A 21,917-nucleotide genomic window follows, 5' to 3' on the forward strand; every position below is an offset into this window, starting at 1 on the left:
TACTAGTGGTGTCCTGTCCTCATGGAACCAGACACAATACTAGTGGTGTCCTGTCCTCATGGAACCAGACACAATATTAGTGGTGTCCTGTCCTCATGGAACCAGACACAATACTAGTGGTGTCCTGTCCTGTCCTCATGGAACCAGACACAATACTAGTGATGTCCTGTCCTCATGGAACTAGACACAATACTAGTGGTGTCCTGTCCTCATGGAACCAGACACAATACTAGTGGTGTCCTGTCCTCATGGAACTAGACACAATACTAGTGGTGTCCTGTCCTCATGGAACTAGTCACAATACTAGTGGTGTCCTGTCCTCATGGAACTAGACACAATACTAGTGGTGTCCTGTCCTGTCCTCATGGAACCAGACACAATACTAGTGGTGTCCTGTCCTCATGGAACTAGACACAATACTAGTGGTGTCCTGTCCTGTCCTCATGGAACTAGACACAATACTAGTGGTGTCCTGTCCTCATGGAACTAGACACAATACTAGTGGTGTCCTGTCCTGTCCTCATGGAGCCAGACACAATACTAGTGGTGTCCTGTCCTGTCCTCATGGAACCAGACACAATACTAGTGGTGTCCTGTCCTCATGGAACCAGACACAATGCTAGTGGTGTCCTGTCCTGTCCTCATGGAACCAGACACAATACTAGTGGTGTCCTGTCCTCATGGAACCAGACACAATACTAGTGGTGTCCTGTCCTCATGGAACCAGACACAATACTAGTGGTGTCCTGTCCTCATGGAACCAGACACAATACTAGTGGTGTCCTGTCCTGTCCTCATGGAACCAGACACAATACTAGTGATGTCCTGTCCTCATGGAACTAGACACAATACTAGTGGTGTCCTGTCCTCATGGAACCAGACACAATACTAGTGGTGTCCTGTCCTCATGGAACTAGACACAATACTAGTGGTGTCCTGTCCTCATGGAACTAGACACAATACTAGTGGTGTCCTGTCCTGTCCTCATGGAACCAGACACAATACTAGTGGTGTCCTGTCCTCATGGAACTAGACACAATACTAGTGGTGTCCTGTCCTGTCCTCATGGAACTAGACACAATACTAGTGGTGTCCTGTCCTCATGGAACTAGACACAATACTAGTGGTGTCCTGTCCTGTCCTCATGGAGCCAGACACAATACTAGTGGTGTCCTGTCCTGTCCTCATGGAACCAGACACAATACTAGTGGTGTCCTGTCCTCATGGAACCAGACACAATACTAGTGGTGTCCTGTCCTCATGGAACCAGACACAATACTAGTGGTGTCCTGTCCTCATGGAACCAGACACAATACTAGTGGTGTCCTGTCCTCATGGAACCAGACACAATACTAGTGGTGTCCTGTCCTCATGGAACCAGACACAATACTAGTGGTGTCCTGTCCTCATGGAACCAGACACAATGCTAGTGGTGTCCTGTCCTGTCCTCATGGAACCAGACACAATACTAGTGGTGTCCTGTCCTCATGGAACCAGACACAATACTAGTGGTGTCCTGTCCTCATGGAACCAGACACAATACTAGTGGTGTCCTGTCCTCATGGAACCAGACACAATGCTAGTGGTGTCCTGTCCTGTCCTCATGGAACCAGACACAATACTAGTGGTGTCCTGTCCTCATGGAACTAGACACAATACTAGTGGTGTCCTGTCCTCATGGAACTAGACACAATACTAGTGGTGTCCTGTCCTCATGGAACTAGACACAATACTAGTGGTGTCCTGTCCTCATGGAACCAGACACAATGCTAGTGGTGTCCTGTCCTGTCCTCATGGAACTAGACACAATACTAGTGGTGTCCTGTCCTCATGGAACTAGACACAATACTAGTGGTGTCCTGTCCTCATGGAACTAGACACAATACTAGTGGTGTCCTGTCCTCATGGAACTAGACACAATACTAGTGGTTTCCTGTCCTCATGGAACCAGACACAATACTAGTGGTGTCCTGTCCTCATGGAACTAGACACAATAATAGTGGTGTCCTGTCCTGTCCTCATGGAACCAGACACAATACTAGTGGTGTCCTGTCCTCATGGAACCAGACACAATACTAGTGGTGTCCTGTCCTGTCCTCATGGAACTAGACACAATACTAGTGGTGTCCTGTCCTGTCCTGTCCTCATGGAACTAGACACAATACTAGTTGTGTCCTGTCCTGTCCTCATGGAACCAGACACAATACTAGTGGTGTCCTGTCCTCATGGAACCAGACACAATACTAGTGGTGTCCTGTCCTCATGGAACCAGACACAATACTAGTGGTGTCCTGTCCTGTCCTCATGGAACCAGACACAATACTAGTGATGTCCTGTCCTGTCCTCATGGAGCCAGACACAATACTAATGATGCCCTGTCCTGTCCTCATGGAGCCATACACAATACTAGTGGTGTCATGTCCTGTCCTCATGGAGCCAGACACAATACTAGTGGTGTCCTGTCCTGTCCTCATGGAGCCAGACACAATACTAGTGGTGTCCTGTCCTGTCCTCATGGAACCAGACACAATACTAGTGGTGTCCTGTCCTCATGGAACCAGACACAATACTAGTGGTGTCCTGTCCTCATGGAACCAGACACAATACTAGTGGTGTCCTGTCCTCATGGAACTAGACACAATACTAGTGGTGTCCTGTCCTCATGGAACTAGACACAATACTAGTGGTGTCCTGTCCTGTCCTCATGGAACCAGACACAATACTAGTGGTGTCCTGTCCTCATGGAACTAGACACAATACTAGTGGTGTCCTGTCCTGTCCTCATGGAACTAGACACAATACTAGTGGTGTCCTGTCCTCATGGAACTAGACACAATACTAGTGGTGTCCTGTCCTGTCCTCATGGAGCCAGACACAATACTAGTGGTGTCCTGTCCTGTCCTCATGGAACCAGACACAATACTAGTGGTGTCCTGTCCTCATGGAACCAGACACAATACTAGTGGTGTCCTGTCCTCATGGAACCAGACACAATACTAGTGGTGTCCTGTCCTCATGGAACCAGACACAATACTAGTGGTGTCCTGTCCTCATGGAACCAGACACAATACTAGTGGTGTCCTGTCCTCATGGAACCAGACACAATACTAGTGGTGTCCTGTCCTCATGGAACCAGACACAATGCTAGTGGTGTCCTGTCCTGTCCTCATGGAACCAGACACAATACTAGTGGTGTCCTGTCCTCATGGAACCAGACACAATACTAGTGGTGTCCTGTCCTCATGGAACCAGACACAATACTAGTGGTGTCCTGTCCTCATGGAACCAGACACAATGCTAGTGGTGTCCTGTCCTGTCCTCATGGAACCAGACACAATACTAGTGGTGTCCTGTCCTCATGGAACTAGACACAATACTAGTGGTGTCCTGTCCTCATGGAACTAGACACAATACTAGTGGTGTCCTGTCCTCATGGAACTAGACACAATACTAGTGGTGTCCTGTCCTCATGGAACCAGACACAATGCTAGTGGTGTCCTGTCCTGTCCTCATGGAACTAGACACAATACTAGTGGTGTCCTGTCCTCATGGAACTAGACACAATACTAGTGGTGTCCTGTCCTCATGGAACTAGACACAATACTAGTGGTGTCCTGTCCTCATGGAACTAGACACAATACTAGTGGTTTCCTGTCCTCATGGAACCAGACACAATACTAGTGGTGTCCTGTCCTCATGGAACTAGACACAATAATAGTGGTGTCCTGTCCTGTCCTCATGGAACCAGACACAATACTAGTGGTGTCCTGTCCTCATGGAACCAGACACAATACTAGTGGTGTCCTGTCCTGTCCTCATGGAACCAGACACAATACTAGTGGTGTCCTGTCCTGTCCTGTCCTCATGGAACTAGACACAATACTAGTGGTGTCCTGTCCTGTCCTCATGGAACCAGACACAATACTAGTGGTGTCCTGTCCTCATGGAACCAGACACAATACTAGTGGTGTCCTGTCCTCATCGAACCAGACACAATACTAGTGGTGTCCTGTCCTGTCCTCATGGAACCAGACACAATACTAGTGATGTCCTGTCCTGTCCTCATGGAGCCAGACACAATACTAATGATGCCCTGTCCTGTCCTCATGGAGCCATACACAATACTAGTGGTGTCATGTCCTGTCCTCATGGAGCCAGACACAATACTAGTGGTGTCCTGTCCTGTCCTCATGGAGCCAGACACAATACTAGTGATGTCCTGTCCTCATGGAACCAGACACAATACTAGTGATGTCCTGTCCTCATGGAACCAGACACAATACTAGTGGTGTCCTGTCCTGTCCTCATGGAACTAGACACAATACTAGTGGTGTCCTGTCCTCATGGAACTAGACACAATACTAGTGGTGTCCTGTCCTCATGGAACTCGACACAATACTAGTGGTGTCCTGTCCTGTCCTCATGGAGCCAGACACAATACTAGTGGTGTCCTGTCCTGTCCTCATGGAACCAGACACAATACTAGTGATGTCCTGTCCTCATGGAACCAGACACAATACTAGTGTTGTTCTGTCCTGTCCTCATGGAACTAGACACAATACTAGTGGTGTCCTGTCCTGTCCTCATGGAGCCAGACACAATACTAGTGATGTCCTGTCCTCATGGAACCAGACACAATACTAGTGGTGTTCTGTCCTGTCCTCATGGAACTAGACACAATACTAGTGGTGTCCTGTCCTCATGGAACCAGACACAATACTAATGATGTCCTGTCCTGTCCTCATGGAGCCAGACACAATACTAGTTGGTGGTGTCCTGTCCTGTCCTCATGGAGCCAGACACAATACTAGTGGTGTCCTGTCCTGTCCTCATGGAACTAGACACAATACTAGTGATGTCCTGTCCTCATGGAACCAGACACAATACTAGTGATGTCCTGTCCTCATGGAACCAGACACAATGCTAGTGGTGTCCTGTCCTGTCCTCATGGAACTAGACACAATACTAGTGATGTCCTGTCCTCATGGAACCAGACACAATACTAGTGGTGTCCTGTCCTGTCCTCATGGAACCAGACACAATACTAGTGGTGTCCTGTCCTGTCCTCATGGAACTAGACACAATACTAGTGATGTCCTGTCCTCATGGAACCAGACACAATACTAGTGGTGTCCTGTCCTGTCCTCATGGAACCAGACACAATACTAATGATGTCCTGTCCTGTCCTCATGGAGCCATACACAATACTAGTGGTGTCATGTCCTGTCCTCATGGAGCCAGACACAATACTAGTGGTGTCCTGTCCTGTCCTCATGGAGCCAGACACAATACTAGTGATGTCCTGTCCTCATGGAACCAGACACAATACTAGTGATGTCCTGTCCTCATGGAACCAGACACAATACTAGTGGTGTCCTGTCCTCATGGAACTAGACACAATACTAGTGGTGTCCTGTCCTGTCCTCATGGAACTAGACACAATACTAGTGGTGTCCTGTCCTCATGGAACTAGACACAATACTAGTGGTGTCCTGTCCTCATGGAACTCGACACAATACTAGTGGTGTCCTGTCCTGTCCTCATGGAGCCAGACACAATACTAGTGGTGTCCTGTCCTGTCCTCATGGAACCAGACACAATACTAGTGATGTCCTGTCCTCATGGAACCAGACACAATACTAGTGGTGTTCTGTCCTGTCCTCATGGAACCAGACACAATACTAGTGGTGTCCTGTCCTGTCCTCATGGAACTAGACACAATACTAGTGGTGTCCTGTCCTCATGGAACTAGACACAATACTAGTGGTGTCCTGTCCTCATGGAACTCGACACAATACTAGTGGTGTCCTGTCCTGTCCTCATGGAGCCAGACACAATACTAGTGGTGTCCTGTCCTGTCCTCATGGAACCAGACACAATACTAGTGATGTCCTGTCCTCATGGAACCAGACACAATACTAGTGGTGTTCTGTCCTGTCCTCATGGAACTAGACACAATACTAGTGGTGTCCTGTCCTCATGGAACCAGACACAATACTAATGATGTCCTGTCCTGTCTTCATGGAGCCAGACACAATACTAGTTGGTGGTGTCCTGTCCTGTCCTCATGGAGCCAGACACAATACTAGTGGTGTCCTGTCCTCATGGAACTAGACACAATACTAGTGATGTCCTGTCCTCATGGAACCAGACACAATACTAGTGATGTCGTGTCCTGTCCTGTCCTCATGGAACCAGACACAATACTAGTGATGTCCTGACCTCATCATTGTGTTAGAGAATAGTGTTGACACAAGCACCATAATACACTATTAGACCCACCGTAGCCATCCGTAGTATGTGGCACTGTCATAACAGTGACATGTTACCAAGGATAGTAACTCCTCCAGTCCAAGTCACTGTATCGTCATTACTGTGTTTTAATTTAATTTTACCTTTATTTTACCAGGCAAGTCAGTTAAGAACAAATTCTTATTTTCAATGACGGCCTAGTGGGTTAACTGCTTGTTCAGGGGCAGAACGACAGATTTGTACCTTGTCAGGGGGTTTGAACTTGCAACCTTCCAGGTTACTAGTCCAACGCTCTAACCACTAGGCTACCCTGCCTGTGTGTCGGCCTGCAGGCTGCCTGTGTACCTGTGATACTCAGTAACGGCTGGGAGATGCCCTTCTCGGAGATCATCCACTGGAACACAGCAGCTGTGATCGGGGACGAACGACTGCTACTTCAGGTGACGTAGCAGATATTTTAACCCTGTGTTCACCAGGTTAACTAAGTTGGCTGAGAGACAACACATTCTTTTTAAAATATATGTTTAGATATTTGTGATCAGTTCCACCAGTATGTTAGAATGGTATATTTGACTGAATGGTCTGTTTAACTGAATGGTCTATTTGACTGAATGGTCTGTTTAACTGAATGGTCTATTTGACTGAATGGTCTATTTGACTGAATGGTCTATTTGACTGAATGGTCTGTTTGACTGAATGGTCTGTTTGACTGAATGGTCTATTTGACTGAATGGTCTATTTGACTGAATGGTCTGTTTGACTGAATGGTCTATTTGACTGAATGGTCTGTTTGACTGAATGGTCTATTTGACTGAATGGTCCATTTGACTGAATGGTCCATTTGACTGAATGGTCCATTTGACTGAATGGTCCATTTGACTGAATGGTCCATTTGACTGAATGGTCCATTTGACTGAATGGTCCGTTTGACTGAATGGTCCGTTTGACTGAATGGTCCGTTTGACTGAATGGTCTATTTGACTGAATGGTCTGTTTGACTGAATGGTCTGTTTGACTGAATGGTCTATTTGACTGAATGGTCTATTTGACTGAATGGTCTGTTTGACTGAATGGTCTATTTGACTGAATGGTCTGTTTGACTGAATGGTCTATTTGACTGAATGGTCTGTTTGACTGAATGGTCTATTTGACTGAATGGTCTATTTAACTGAATGGTCTATTTGACTGAATGGTCTATTTGACTGAATGGTCTATTTGACTGAATGGTCTATTTGACTGAATGGTCTATTTGACTGAATGGTCCATTTGACTGAATGGTCCATTTGACTGAATGGTCCATTTGACTGAATGGTCCATTTGACTGAATGGTCCATTTGACTGAATGGTCCGTTTGACTGAATGGTCTATTTAACTGAATGGTCTATTTGACTGAATGGTCTGTTTGACTGAAGGGTCTGTTTGACTGAATGGTCTATTTGACTGAATGGTCCATTTGACTGAATGGTCCATTTGACTGAATGGTCCATTTGACTGAATGGTCTGTTTAACATGTCCAGTGTCTCTGACTGTTTGATTGACAGATCACGTCACTGTATTCGTTCTGACTGTAGTTCTGTTGTTCCAGATTCCGTCTACGGTGCGTTCCATTCACCAGGACAACATCTTGTCTCTCAGACAGCAGACCCAGTTCCTGTGGGAGGCCTACTTCTCTTCTGTAGAGAGGATAGTACTCACAACACTAGAGGTAAGAGGACCGTATACTGCTGCTACTATTATTACTACCACTACTACTACTACTACTACTGCTGCTACTACTACTACTGCTACTACTACTACTGCTACTACTACTACTACTACTACTACTACTACTACTACTACTGCTGCTACTGAGGTAAGAGGACCGACCGTATACTACTACTACTACTACTACTATTATTACTATTACTACTATTACTACAACTACAACTACTATTTCTACCACTACTACTACCACTACTACTACCACTACTACTAGTAGTAGTAACAGGTGTTTGTCAGAGAGCTACTCAGAAGCCTTCTTGCCCGTAGCTCTGCTTGGGTGCCTCGTGAGGGTTCAGGTAATCCTCGACCAGTGAATTGTCTCGTTAGCAGCTTTGATTATTACCGTTGTTGACTTGACTCTGTTTCTCTCCCTGCACCAGATCATCCATGACCGGGTGCTCCAGCATGCAGCCCGTAGTAACCTGATGTGGAACAGTCTTCCCGGAGGTCTCTACTCCCTGCCTCAGTACTCCTCATACCTGGGGGACTTCCCTTTCCACTATGCAAAGCTAGGTGAGTCCTGCCACGATCTTCAGATAGATCTCAAATGTGCATCAAAGTTCATCCATGTGGATGGTCATGAATTTGGTTCTCCGGGCATTACGACAGGGGTACCGCAAGGTTCTATTTTAGGCTCTGTTCAGTTCACCATTTAAATCTCCTATCTGGTAGACTTCCCCGTTCGCCAAAGCCAGGTGAGTCCTGCAACGATCTTCAGATAGATCTCAAATGTGCATCAAAGTTCATCCATGTGGATGGTCATGAATTTGGTTCTCCGGGCATTACGACAGGGGTACCGCAAGGTTCTATTTTAGGCTCTGTTCAGTTCACCATTTAAATCTCCTATCTGGTAGACTTCCCCGTTCGCCAAAGCCAGGTGAGTCCTGCAACGATCTTCAGATAGATCTCAAATGTGCATCAAAGTTCATCCATGTGGATGGTCATGAATTTGGTTCTCCGGGCATTACGACAGGGGTACCGCAAGGTTCTATTTTAGGCCCTGTTCAGTTCACCATTTAAATCTCCCATCTGGTAGACTTCCCCGTTCGCCAAAGCCAGGTGAGTCCTGCAACGATCTTCAGATAGATCTCAAATGTGCATCAAAGTTCATCCATGTGGATGGTCATGAATTTGGTTCTCCGGGCATTACGACAAGGTTCTATTTTAGGCCCTGTTCAGTTCACCATTTAAATCTCCCATCTGGTAGACTTCCCCGTTCGCCAAAGCCAGGTGAGTCCTGCAACGATCTTCAGATAGATCTCAAATGTGCATCAAAGTTCATCCATGTGGATGGTCATGAATTTGGTTCTCCGGGCATTACGACAGGGGTACCGCAAGGTTCTATTTTAGGCCCTGTTCAGTTCACCATTTAAATCTCCTATCTGGTAGACTTCCCCGTTCGCCAAAGCCAGGTGAGTCCTGCTGTAACATAACGTGTGGTGTTGTTCCACGAGCATCTACATGCTCCCACTTGTAATTGCTCAGATCTTCCACTACGCCAAGCTACATGTCGGTGAGTCTTGTAACCATCTGTTAAAGAGAACCCAGAACGTTAACGCGGATGGTTGTAAAATCTGGTTTCCAGGACATTACAAAAGAGTGTACCACAAGCTTCTATTTTAGGCCCAGTCCTTTTACCATTTCTATAAATGACATTGGTAAAACGGGGGAGCGAAATGTAGCTTCATCTGTATTTAAAATTATTTTTTTTTATTTCACCTTTATTTAACCAGGTAGGCAAGTTGAGAACAAGTTCTCATTTACAACTGCGACCTGGCCAAGATAAAGCAAAGCAGTTCGACACATACAACGACACAGAGTTACACATGGAGTAAACAAAACGTACAGTCAATAACACTGATTGTTGATGATACTCTTCTACATTCATGTGCTCCCTTATAAAGATGCATATCACATCCGTTAGCAATATTGTGTGTTCGTTGTATATAGTGGGAAGTCACATATCAGCCTACTACCATACACTTGTGGAATAATCTCCATAGGTCTCTCAAAAGTGGATGGTTTGGTGTCCAGGGGTAATTCAGACGGCTGGATGAGGTCCTTCAAAGTGGATGATTTGGTGTCCAGGGGTAATTCAGACGGCTGGATGAGGTCCTTCAAAGTGGATGATTTGGTGTCCAGGGGTAATTCAGACGGCTGGATGAGGTCCTTCAAAGTGGATGATTTGGTGTCCAGGGTAATTCAGACGGCTGGATGAGGACCTTCAAAGTGGATGATACGGTGTCCAGGGTAATTCAGATGGCTGGATGAGGTCCTTCAAAGTGGATGATTTGGTGTCCAGGGTAATTCAGACGGCTGGATGAGGTCCTTCAAAGTGGATGATTTGGTGTCCAGGGGTAATTCAGACGGCTGGATGAGGTCCTTCAAAGTGGATGATTTGGTGTCCAGGGGTAATTCAGACGGCTGGATGAGGTCCTTCAAAGTGGATGATTTGGTGTCCAGGGGTAATTCAGACGGCTGGATGAGGTCCTTCAAAGTGGATGATTTGGTGTCCAGGGGTAATTCAGACGGCTGGATGAGGTCCTTCAAAGTGGATGATTTGGTGTCCAGGGTAATTCAGACGGCTGGATGAGGTCCTTCAAAGTGGATGATTTGGTGTCCAGGGTAATTCAGACGGCTGGATGAGGTCCTTCAAAGTGGATGATACGGTGTCCAGGGGTAATTCAGACGGCTGGATGAGGTCCTTCAAAGTGGATGATTTGGTGTCCAGGGTAATTCAGACGGCTGGATGAGGTCCTTCAAAGTGGATGATTTGGTGTCCAGGGTAATTCAGACGGCTGGATGAGGTCCTTCAAAGTGGATGATACGGTGTCCAGGGGTAATTCAGACGGCTGGATGAGGTCCTTCAAAGTGGATGATTTGGTGTCCAGGGTAATTCAGACGGCTGGATGAGGTCCTTCAAAGTGGATGATTTGGTGTCCAGGGGTAATTCAGACGGCTGGATGAGGACCTTCAAAGTGGATGATTTGGTGTCCAGGGGTAATTCAGACGGCTGGATGAGGTCCTTCAAAGTGGATGATTTGGTGTCCAGGGGTAATTCAGACGGCTGGATGAGGTCCTTCAAAGTGGATGATTTGGTGTCCAGGGTAATTCAGACGGCTGGATGAGGACCTTCAAAGTGGATGATACGGTGTCCAGGGTAATTCAGATGGCTGGATGAGGTCCTTCAAAGTGGATGATTTGGTGTCCAGGGGTAATTCAGACGGCTGGATGAGGTCCTTCAAAGTGGATGATTTGGTGTCCAGGGGTAATTCAGACGGCTGGATGAGGTCCTTCTGACTGAAGAATGTGTTTGTTTTCTATGATTCTGTTTTTGCTTTTCCCAATTGTATTGATACAACACACACACACACACACACACACACACACACACACACGCATAAACACACACACGCATAAACACCCACACACACACACATAAACACCCACCCACACACACACGCATAAACACACACACACGCACAAACACCCACCCACACACACACACACACACACATAAACACCCACCCACCCACACACACACACACACACACACACACGCATAAACACACACACACACACACGCATAAACACACACACGCATAAACACCCACACACACACACACACACACACACACACACACGCATAAACACCCACCCACACACACACGCATAAACACCCACCCACACACACACACACATAAACACCCACCCACACACACACGCATAAACACACACACACACACCGACTTGAGAGCAGGTTAACGTCATTTATTAGGGTGAGTCTTGTCCTTGGATGCAGTACTGAGTCATTTCTGCTAGATGGGCCAGCTACAAAGTCAAAATGGTCTATATTGGAAGAATTCATGGGGGAAAAAATTGCTTTTTGGTCTTAATCTAAGGTTAGGGTTAGGCATTAGGGTTAGCAGTGTGGTTAAGGTTAGGGTTAGGCATTAGGGTTAGCAGTGTGGTTAAGGTTAGGGTTAGGCATTAGGGTTAGCAGTGTGGTTAAGGTTAGGCATTAGGGGTAGCAGTGTGGTTAAGGTTAGGGTTAGGCATTAGGGTTAGCAGTGTGGTTAAGATTAGGGTTAGGCATTAGGGTTAAGGTTAGGTTTAAAATCAGATTGTATGACTTTGGGGCTGTGCCAGCTAGTGACCACTCTACAGAGCTTCCTCCAGATCACGATTCGTGAAACAAAACTCTAACCTTCGTCTTGGGAGGTCGTTATGTTAACCCGGTGACTGACGCAATCGTTGATACTGTCCCGTCCCCCAAATTGGAAGTAGTGGGATACTGGATTGGGAGAATGAGGAACGGTCCTAGTGTTTAATATTCTGACTGGCAGCTAGCTACTGTATTCATTGGCTATATCATTGTTGAGTTGAATTTATATTTATTACAGGGACAGTGCACATTAATCGTTTCAGTAAGTGACTGTTTTAGCCAGCCGGCTAATTTTCAACCGAAGTCCCTGCTAGTGTAACGGATGTGAAACGGCTAGCTTAGTTAGCGGTGGTGCTGAGGTAACGGATGTGAAACGGCTAGTTTAGTTAGCGGTGGTGCTGAGGTAACGGATGTGAAACGGCTAGCTTAGTTAGCGGTGGTGCTAAATAGCGTTTCAATCGGTGACGTCACTTGCGCTGAGACCTTGAAGTCGTGGTTCCCCTTTGCTCTGCAAGGGCCGCGGCTTTTGTGGAGCGATGGGTAACAATGCTTCGTGGGTGACTGTTGTTGATGTGTGCAGAGGGTCCCTGGTTCGCGCCCGGGTCGGGGCGAGGGGACGGTCTAAAGTTATACTGTTACACATGACTGTGCCTGAAACAATGCATCATGATGAGATAGATGCAAGGAGGGACACATTTCCAGCATCTTTGGTGTTAATAAATAATCTAGATCACATTGTTGACTTTGACTTTCGTCCTGTGTAGCTCAGTGGGTAAGAGCATTGGCGTTAGCCATGCCAGGGTTGTAAAGGTTCAATTCCTGCAGGGATCATGCACACTCGTAAATGTATGCACGGACGACTGGAAGTGGCTCTGATGTAGTGAATATTGTTGTTATTCGGCTGTGTTTCAGGTATCAAGCCTCGTCCCAAGTTCACGGCGATCATCCATGCTGTGACTGCCCTAGTCTCCCAGTCTCAGCCCATCCTCAAGCTACTGGTGGCTGTCGCCAAGTCCCAGCACTGTGTCCAGGTAGATTAACTCACATCTCAGCACTGTGTCCAGGTAGATTAACTAACTCACATCTCAACACTGTGTCCGGGTAGATTAACTAACTCACATCTCAACACTGTGTCCAGGTAGACTAACTAACTCACATCTCAACACTGTGTCCAGGTAGACTAACTAACTCACATCTCAACACTGTGTCCGGGTAGACTAACTAACTCACATCTCAACACTGTGTCCGGGTAGACTAACTAACTCACATCTCAACACTGTGTCCGGGTAGACTAACTAACTCACATCTCAACACTGTGTCCGGGTAGACTAACTAACTCACATCTCAACACTGTGTCCAGGTAGACTAACTAACTCACACCTCAACACTGTGTCCAGGTAGACAAACTAACTCACACCTCAACACTGTGTCCAGGTAGACTAACTAACTCACACCTCAACACTGTGTCCAGGTAGACTAACTAACTCACATCTCAACACTGTGCCCAGGTCACTCCCAGCACCACATGCCCATATATAGTCATCATGAGTCATAAGAATGAACCCAGAAATCCTTCAGCAACCTGACCTTGTAGAAAGTAGATTTTCGGCTCCTCTGGTGGCAGGTTGGCCAAGTCTCAGTACTTTTGTCTAGGTAACAGCTAGCGCCACGCTGTACGTGGTTGGCATTGATAGAATGAACCCAGAAATATAACTCCTTCTGTAACTTGAACCTTGTTATTTTGAGTTTAGATGTATAATATGTCTGTGTTGCACATGTCATGTTGTTACCCATATACAGTGGGGAGAACAAGTATTTGATACACTGCCCGATTTTGCAGGTTTTCCTACTTACAAAGCACCTTTGATAAAAAACTACAGACCTCTACATGCTCTGTAAGTAGGAAAACCTGCATCTCTATCAATGTTACATGAATGTGTGCTTTTATATCAGGTTATCATAATTCATATACAGTTGAAGTCGGAAGTTTACAGACATTTAGGTTGGAGTCATTTAAACTCGTTTTTCAACCACTCCACAAATGTCTTGTTAAACAAACTCTAGTTTTGGAAAGTCGGTTAGGACATCTACTTTATGCTTGACACAAGTAATTTTTCCAACAATTGTTTAAAGACAGATTATTTCACTCTATCACAATTCCAGTGGGTCAGAAGTTAAAATACACTAAGTTGACTGTGCTTTTAGAACAGCTTGGAAAATTCCAGAAAATTATGTCATGGCTTTAGAAGCTTCTGATCATCAACATAACCTGAAATGCCGCTCAGCAAGGAAGAAGCCACTGCTCCAAAACCGCCATAAAAAAGCCAGACTACAGTTTGCAACTGCACATGGGGACAAAGATCGTACTTTTTAGAGAAATGTCCTCTGGTCTGATGAAACAAAAATAGAACTGTTTGGCCATAATGGCCATTGTTATATTTGGAGGAAAAAGGGGGAGGCTTACAAGCCGAAGAGCACCATCCTAATCGTGAAGCACGGGGGTGGCAGCATCATGTTGTGGGGGTGCTGTGCTGCAGGAGGGTCTGGTGCACTTCACAAAATAGATGGCTTCATGAGGTAGGAAAATGATGTGCATATATTGAAGCAACATCTCAAGACATCAGTCAGGAAGTTAAAGCTTGGTCGCAAATGGGTCTTCCAAATGGACAATGACCCCAAGCATACTTCCAAAGTTGTGGCAAAATGACTTACGGGCAACAAAGTCAAGATATTGGAGTGGCCATCACAAAGCCCTGACCTCAATTCTATAAAAAAAATTGTGGGCAGATCTGAAAAAGCGTGTGCGAGCAGGGAGGCCTACAAACCTGACTCAGTTACACCATCTTTGTCAGGAGGAATGGGCCAAAATTCATCCAACTTATTGTGGGAGGCTTGTGGAAGGCTACCCAAAACATTTGACCCAAGTTAAACAATGTAAAGGCAATTCTACCGAATACTAATTGAGTGTATGTAAACTTCTGACCCACTGGGAATGTGATGAAAGAAATAAAAGCTGAAATAAATAATACTCTCTACTATTATTATTCTGACATTTCACATTTTAAAAAATAAATTGATGATCCTCACTGACCTAAAACAGGGACATTTTACTAGGATTAAATGTAGTAGCTTTCGGTTGTGATATAATCCATCCTGATGAAAACGCCATTTCATGTTTAAATCGATGTCATATTATTCCAGGTGATCGTCCTATGGAACTGTGACAAGCCCCTCCCGGCCAATCACCGCTGGCCTGCCACCGCCGTACCTGTCCTGGTCATAGATGGAGAGAGCAAGGTGAGTCCTCAGTACCTGTCCTGGTCATAGATGGAGAGAGCAAGGTGAGTCCTCAGTACCTGTCCTGGTCATAGATGGGGAGAGCAAGGTGAGTCCTCAGTACCTGTCCCGGTCATAGAGGAGGAGAGCAAGGTGAGTCCTCAGTACCTGTCCCGGTCATATAGGAGGAGAGCAAGGTGAGTCCTCAGTACCTGTCCCGGTCATATAGGAGGAGAGTAAGGTGAGTCCTCAGTACCTGTCCTGGTCATAGAGGAGGAGAGCAAGGTGAGTCCTCAGTACCTGTCCTGGTCATAGATGGGGAGAGCAAGGTGAGTCCTCAATACCTGTCCTGGTCATAGAGGAGGAGAGCAAGGTGAGTCCTCAGTACCTGTCCTGGTCATAGATGGGGAGAGCAAGGTGAGTCCTCAGTACCTGCCCCGGTCATAGAGGAGGAGAGCAAGGTGAGTCCTCAGTACCTGTCCTGGTCATAGATGGGGAGAGCAAGGTGAGTCCTCAGTACCTGCCCCGGTCATATAGGAGGAGAGCAAGGTGAGTCCTCAGTACCTGTCCTGGTCATATAGGAGGAGAGCAAGGTGAGTCCTCAGTACCTGTCCTGGTCATAGAGGAGGAGAGCAAGGTGAGTCCTCAGTACCTGTCCTGGTCATAGAGGAGGAGAGCAAGGTGAGTCCTCAGTACCTGTCCTGGTCATATAGGAGGAGAGTAAGGTGAGTCCTCAGTACCTGTCCTGGTCATAGATGGAGAGAGCAAGGTGAGTCCTCAGTACCTGTCCTGGTCATAGATGGGGAGAGCAAGGTGAGTCCTCAGTACCTGTCCCGGTCATAGAGGAGGAGAGCAAGGTGAGTCCTCAGTACCTGTCCCGGTCATATAGGAGGAGAGCAAGGTGAGTCCTCAGTACCTGTCCCGGTCATATAGGAGGAGAGTAAGGTGAGTCCTCAGTACCTGTCCTGGTCATAGAGGAGGAGAGCAAGGTGAGTCCTCAGTACCTGTCCTGGTCATAGATGGGGAGAGCAAGGTGAGTCCTCAATACCTGTCCTGGTCATAGAGGAGGAGAGCAAGGTGAGTCCTCAGTACCTGTCCTGGTCATAGATGGGGAGAGCAAGGTGAGTCCTCAGTACCTGCCCCGGTCATAGAGGAGGAGAGCAAGGTGAGTCCTCAGTACCTGTCCTGGTCATAGATGGGGAGAGCAAGGTGAGTCCTCAGTACCTGCCCCGGTCATATAGGAGGAGAGCAAGGTGAGTCCTCAGTACCTGTCCTGGTCATATAGGAGGAGAGCAAGGTGAGTCCTCAGTACCTGTCCTGGTCATAGAGGAGGAGAGCAAGGTGAGTCCTCAGTACCTGTCCTGGTCATAGAGGAGGAGAGCAAGGTGAGTCCTCAGTACCTGTCCTGGTCATAGAGGAGGAGAGCAAGGTGAGTCCTCAGTACCTGTCCTGGTCATAGAGGAGGAGAGCAAGGTGAGTCCTCAGTACCTGTCCTGGTCATAGAGGAGGAGAGCAAGGTGAGTCCTCAGTACCTGTCCTGGTCATAGAGGAGGAGAGCAAGGTGAGTCCTCAGTACCTGTCCTGGTCATAGAGGAGGAGAGCAAGGTGAGTCCTCAGTACCTGTCCCGGTCATATAGGAGGAGAGTAAGGTGAGTCCTCAGTACCTGTCCTGGTCATAGAGGAGGAGAGCAAGGTGAGTCCTCAGTACCTGTCCTGGTCATAGATGGGGAGAGCAAGGTGAGTCCTCAATACCTGTCCTGGTCATAGAGGAGGAGAGCAAGGTGAGTCCTCAGTACCTGTCCTGGTCATAGATGGGGAGAGCAAGGTGAGTCCTCAGTACCTGCCCCGGTCATAGAGGAGGAGAGCAAGGTGAGTCCTCAGTACCTGTCCTGGTCATAGATGGGGAGAGCAAGGTGAGTCCTCAGTACCTGCCCCGGTCATATAGGAGGAGAGCAAGGTGAGTCCTCAGTACCTGTCCTGGTCATATAGGAGGAGAGCAAGGTGAGTCCTCAGTACCTGTCCTGGTCATAGAGGAGGAGAGCAAGGTGAGTCCTCAGTACCTGTCCTGGTCATAGAGGAGGAGAGCAAGGTGAGTCCTCAGTACCTGTCCTGGTCATAGAGGAGGAGAGCAAGGTGAGTCCTCAGTACCTGTCCTGGTCATAGAGGAGGAGAGCAAGGTGAGTCCTCAGTACCTGTCCTGGTCATAGAGGAGGAGAGCAAGGTGAGTCCTCAGTACCTGTCCTGGTCATAGAGGAGGAGAGCAAGGTGAGTCCTCAGTACCTGTCCTGGTCATAGAGGAGGAGAGCAAGGTGAGTCCTTTTCTCCTATAGCTTCACATACATCAATGTGCTGATGGATGTGCAGAGAAAAGTCTACATTTATCCCTAGTAAGCACATTCTAGTCACGGGTATTGATTGTTCTCAGATATCTAGTGACTTGTATTGATTGTTCTCAGATATCTAGTGACTTGTATTGATTGTTGTTGCAGTGAAGAGTCCTACTGTTTGTTGCTGTGTCTTCAGGTGATGAGCAGTCGTTTCCTTCCCTATGACACAATACCAACAGACGCCGTTCTGAGTCTGGACGAGGATACAGTTCTCTCTACTACTGAGGTGAGTTACTGCCAGGAGTTTATTACTGTATGTAAACTAAGGGGGTACCACAGGGTTCTATTTTAGGCCCAGTTCTCTCTACTACTGAGGTGAGTTACTGCCAGGAGTTTGTTACCGTATGTAAACTAAAGGGGTAAACTAAGGGGGTACCACAGGGTTTTATTTTAGGCCCAGTTCTCTCTACTACTGAGGGGAGTTACTGCCAGTAGATTTATTACCGTATGTAAACTAAAGGGGTACCTCAGGGTTTCATTTTAGGCCCAGTTCTCTCTACTACTGAGGTGAGTTACTGCCAGGAGTTTATTACTGTATGTAAACTAAGGGGGTACCACAGGGTTTTATTTTAGGCCCAGTTCTCTCTACTACTGAGGTGAGTTACTGCCAGTAGATGTATTACCGTATGTAAACTAAAGGAGGTACCCCAGGGTTCTATTTTAGGCCCAGTTCTCAAATCAAATCAAAGTTTATTTGTCACGTGCGCTGAATACAACAGGTGTACAACAGACCTTACAGTGAAATGCTTACTTACAGGCTCTAACCAATAGTGCAAAAAGGTATTAGGTGAACAATAGGAAGGTAAAGAAATAAAACAGTAAAAAGACAGGCTATATACAGTAGAGAGGCCATATACAGTAGAGAGGCTATATACAGTAGAGAGGTTACATACAGTAGAGAGGCCATATACAGTAGAGGGGCTACATACAGTAGAGAGGCTATATACAGTAGAGAGGCTACATACAGTAGAGAGGCTACATACAGTAGAGAGGCTACATACAGTAGAGAGGCTACATACAGTAGAGAGGCTACATACAGTAGAGAGGCTACATACAGTAGAGAGGCTACATACAGTAGAGAGGCTATATACAGTAGAGAGGCTATATACAGTAGAGAGGCTGTATACAGTAGAGAGGCTACATACAGTAGAGAGGCTATATACAGACACCGGTTAGTCGGGCTGATTGAGGTAGTATGTACATGTAGATATGGTTAAACTGACTGCATATATGAGGAACAGAGAGTAGCAGTAGCGTAAAAGGAGGGGTTGGCGGGTGGCGGGTGAGACACAATGCAGGTGTTCACCATTTTATATAAATGACAAAAACGGTCAACTTCATCGATATATGCTGGATGCACTGTCACAACAGATGAGCTGAAGCTGAATGGAAGGATCGCAATCATGTACTGTAGTTGTATTACGAGCTATAGGGGCTCAATGTTAAACCACTCTCTCTCTCCCCCGTTTTTGAAAGGTGGACTTTGCTTTCACGGTGTGGCAGAGTTTCCCAGAGAGGATTGTGGGATACCCGGCCAGGAGTCATTTCTGGGACAGCAACAAGGAGAGGTGGGGTTACACCTCCAAGTGGACCAACGACTACTCTATGGTCCTGACAGGAGCTGCTATATACCACAGGTGAGAAGACTGAGGCTTGTTAGATTAGGGCTGACTACTCTAGGAGCTGCTGTATACCACAGGTGAGAAGACTGAGGCTTGTTAGATTAGGGCTGACTACTCTCTGGTCCTGACAGGAGCTGCTATATACCACTACCTGTCTTTACCTGTAGATATTACCACTACCTGTCTTTACCTGTAGATATTACCACTACCTGTAGATATTACCTGTAGATATTACCACTACCTGTAGATATTACCACTACCTGCCTTTACCTGTAGATATTACCACTACCTGCCTTTACCTGTAGATATTACCACTACCTGTAGATATTACCACTACCTGGAGATATTACCACTACCTGTCTTTACCTGTAGATATTACCACTACCTGCCTTTACCTGTAGATATTACCACTACCTGTAGATATTACCACTACCTGTAGATATTACCACTACCTGTAGATATTACCACTACCTGTAGATATTACCACTACCTGGAGATATTACCACTACCTGGAGATATTACCACTACCTGTCTTTACCTGTAGATATTACCACTACCTGTAGATATTACCACTACCTGTCTTTACCTGTAGATATTACCACTACCTGCCTTTACCTGTAGATATTACCACTACCTGTCTTTATCTGTAGATATTACCACTACCTGTAGATATTACCACTACCTGTAGATACCACTACCTGTCTTTACCTGTAGATATTACCACTACCTGTAGATATTACCACTACCTGCCTTTACCTGTAGATATTACCACTACCTGTCTTTACCTGTAGATATTACCACTACCTGTCTTTACCTGTAGATATTACCACTACCTGTAGATATTACCACTACCTGCCTTTACCTGTAGATATTACCACTACCTGCCTTTACCTGTAGATATTACCACTACCTGTCTTTACCTGTAGATATTACCACTACCTGTCTTTACCTGTAGATATTACCACTACCTGTAGATATTACCACTACCTGTAGATATTACCACTACCTGTAGATATTACCACTAACTGTGAACCTTGACCTTAACCCTCCCGGTCTAACCCTACCTGTACCTGTCTTTACCTGTAGATATTACCACTACCTGTAGATATTACCACTACCTGTCTTTACATGTAGATATTACCACTACCTGTCTTTACCTGTAGATATTACCACTACCTGTAGATATTACCACTACCTGCCTTTACCTGTAGATATTACCACTACCTGTCTTCACCTGTAGATATTACCACTACCTGTCTTCACCTGTAGATATTACCACTACCTGTCTTTACCTATAGATATTACCACTACCTGTCTTTACCTGTAGATATTACCACTACCTGTAGATATAACCACTACCTGTCTTTACCTGTAGATATTACCACTACCTGTCTTTACCTATAGATATTACCACTACCTGTCTTTACCTGTAGATATTACCACTACCCGTCTTTACCTGTAGATATAACCACTACCTGTCTTTACCTGTAGATATAATCACTACCTGTCTTTACCTGTAGATATTACCACTACCTGTCTTTACCTGTAGATATTACCACTACCTGTAGATATTACCACTACCTGCCTTTACCTGTAGATATTACCACTACCTGTCTTTACCTGTAGATATTACCACTACCTGTCTTTACCTGTAGATATTACCACTACCTGCCTTTACCTGTAGATATAACCACTACCTGCCTTTACCTGTAGATATAACCACTACCTGTCTTTACCTGTAGATATTACCACTACCTGTCTTTACCTGTAGATATTACCACTACCTGCCTTTACCTGTAGATATTACCACTACCTGTCTTTACCTGTAGATATTACCACTACCTGTCTTTACCTGTAGATATTACCACTACCTGTAGATATTACCTGTAGATATTACCACTACCTGTAGATACCACTACTACCCGCCTTTACCTGTAGATATTACCACTACCTGTAGATACCACTACCTGTCTTTACCTGTAGATATTACCACTACCTGTAGATATTACCACTACCTGTAGATATTACCACTACCTGTCTTTACCTGTAGATATTACCACTACCTGTAGATATTACCACTACCCGTCTTTACCTGTAGATATTACCACTACCCGTCTTTACCTGTAGATATAACCACTACCTGTCTTTACCTGTAGATATAACCACTACCTGTCTTTACCTGTAGATATAACCACTACCTGTCTTTACCTGTAGATATTACCACTACCTGTCTTTACCTGTAGATATTACCACTACCTGTCTTTACCTGTAGATATTACCACTACCTGCCTTTACCTGTAGATATTACCACTACCTGTCTTTACCTGTAGATATTACCACTACCTGTAGATATTACCTGTAGATATTACCACTACCTGTAGATACCACTACTACCCGCCTTTACCTGTAGATATTACCACTACCTGTAGATACCACTACCTGTCTTTACCTGTA

General features: G+C 45.9%; 1 protein-coding gene across 5 annotated transcripts in view; it reads left to right on the plus strand.

Moving 5' to 3' along the window:
* Positions 1–21,917, plus strand: part of LOC149984276 (exostosin-1a-like) — an 85,720-nt gene that overhangs the window by 48,898 nt on the left and 14,905 nt on the right. For all 5 annotated transcript variants that reach the window (XR_016491644.1, XR_016491647.1, XR_016491642.1 and 2 more), the window contains 7 exons: positions 6,585–6,692; positions 7,838–7,957; positions 8,394–8,526; positions 13,091–13,209; positions 15,380–15,475; positions 17,978–18,067; positions 19,318–19,478. Coding sequence is in view for 1 of the 5 variants with exons in the window: in XM_090219635.1 (XP_090075761.1) it covers positions 6,585–6,692; positions 7,838–7,957; positions 8,394–8,526; positions 13,091–13,209; positions 15,380–15,475; positions 17,978–18,067; positions 19,318–19,478 (827 nt within the window). In the remaining 4 variants the exon portion in view is untranslated. The remainder of the gene's footprint in view (positions 1–6,584; positions 6,693–7,837; positions 7,958–8,393; positions 8,527–13,090; positions 13,210–15,379; positions 15,476–17,977; positions 18,068–19,317; positions 19,479–21,917) is intronic.

This window comes from Oncorhynchus mykiss, chromosome 3, assembly GCF_057628025.1.
Source record: "Oncorhynchus mykiss isolate SJ-2025 chromosome 3, ASM5762802v1, whole genome shotgun sequence".
Taxonomy (NCBI): domain Eukaryota; kingdom Metazoa; phylum Chordata; class Actinopteri; order Salmoniformes; family Salmonidae; genus Oncorhynchus; species Oncorhynchus mykiss.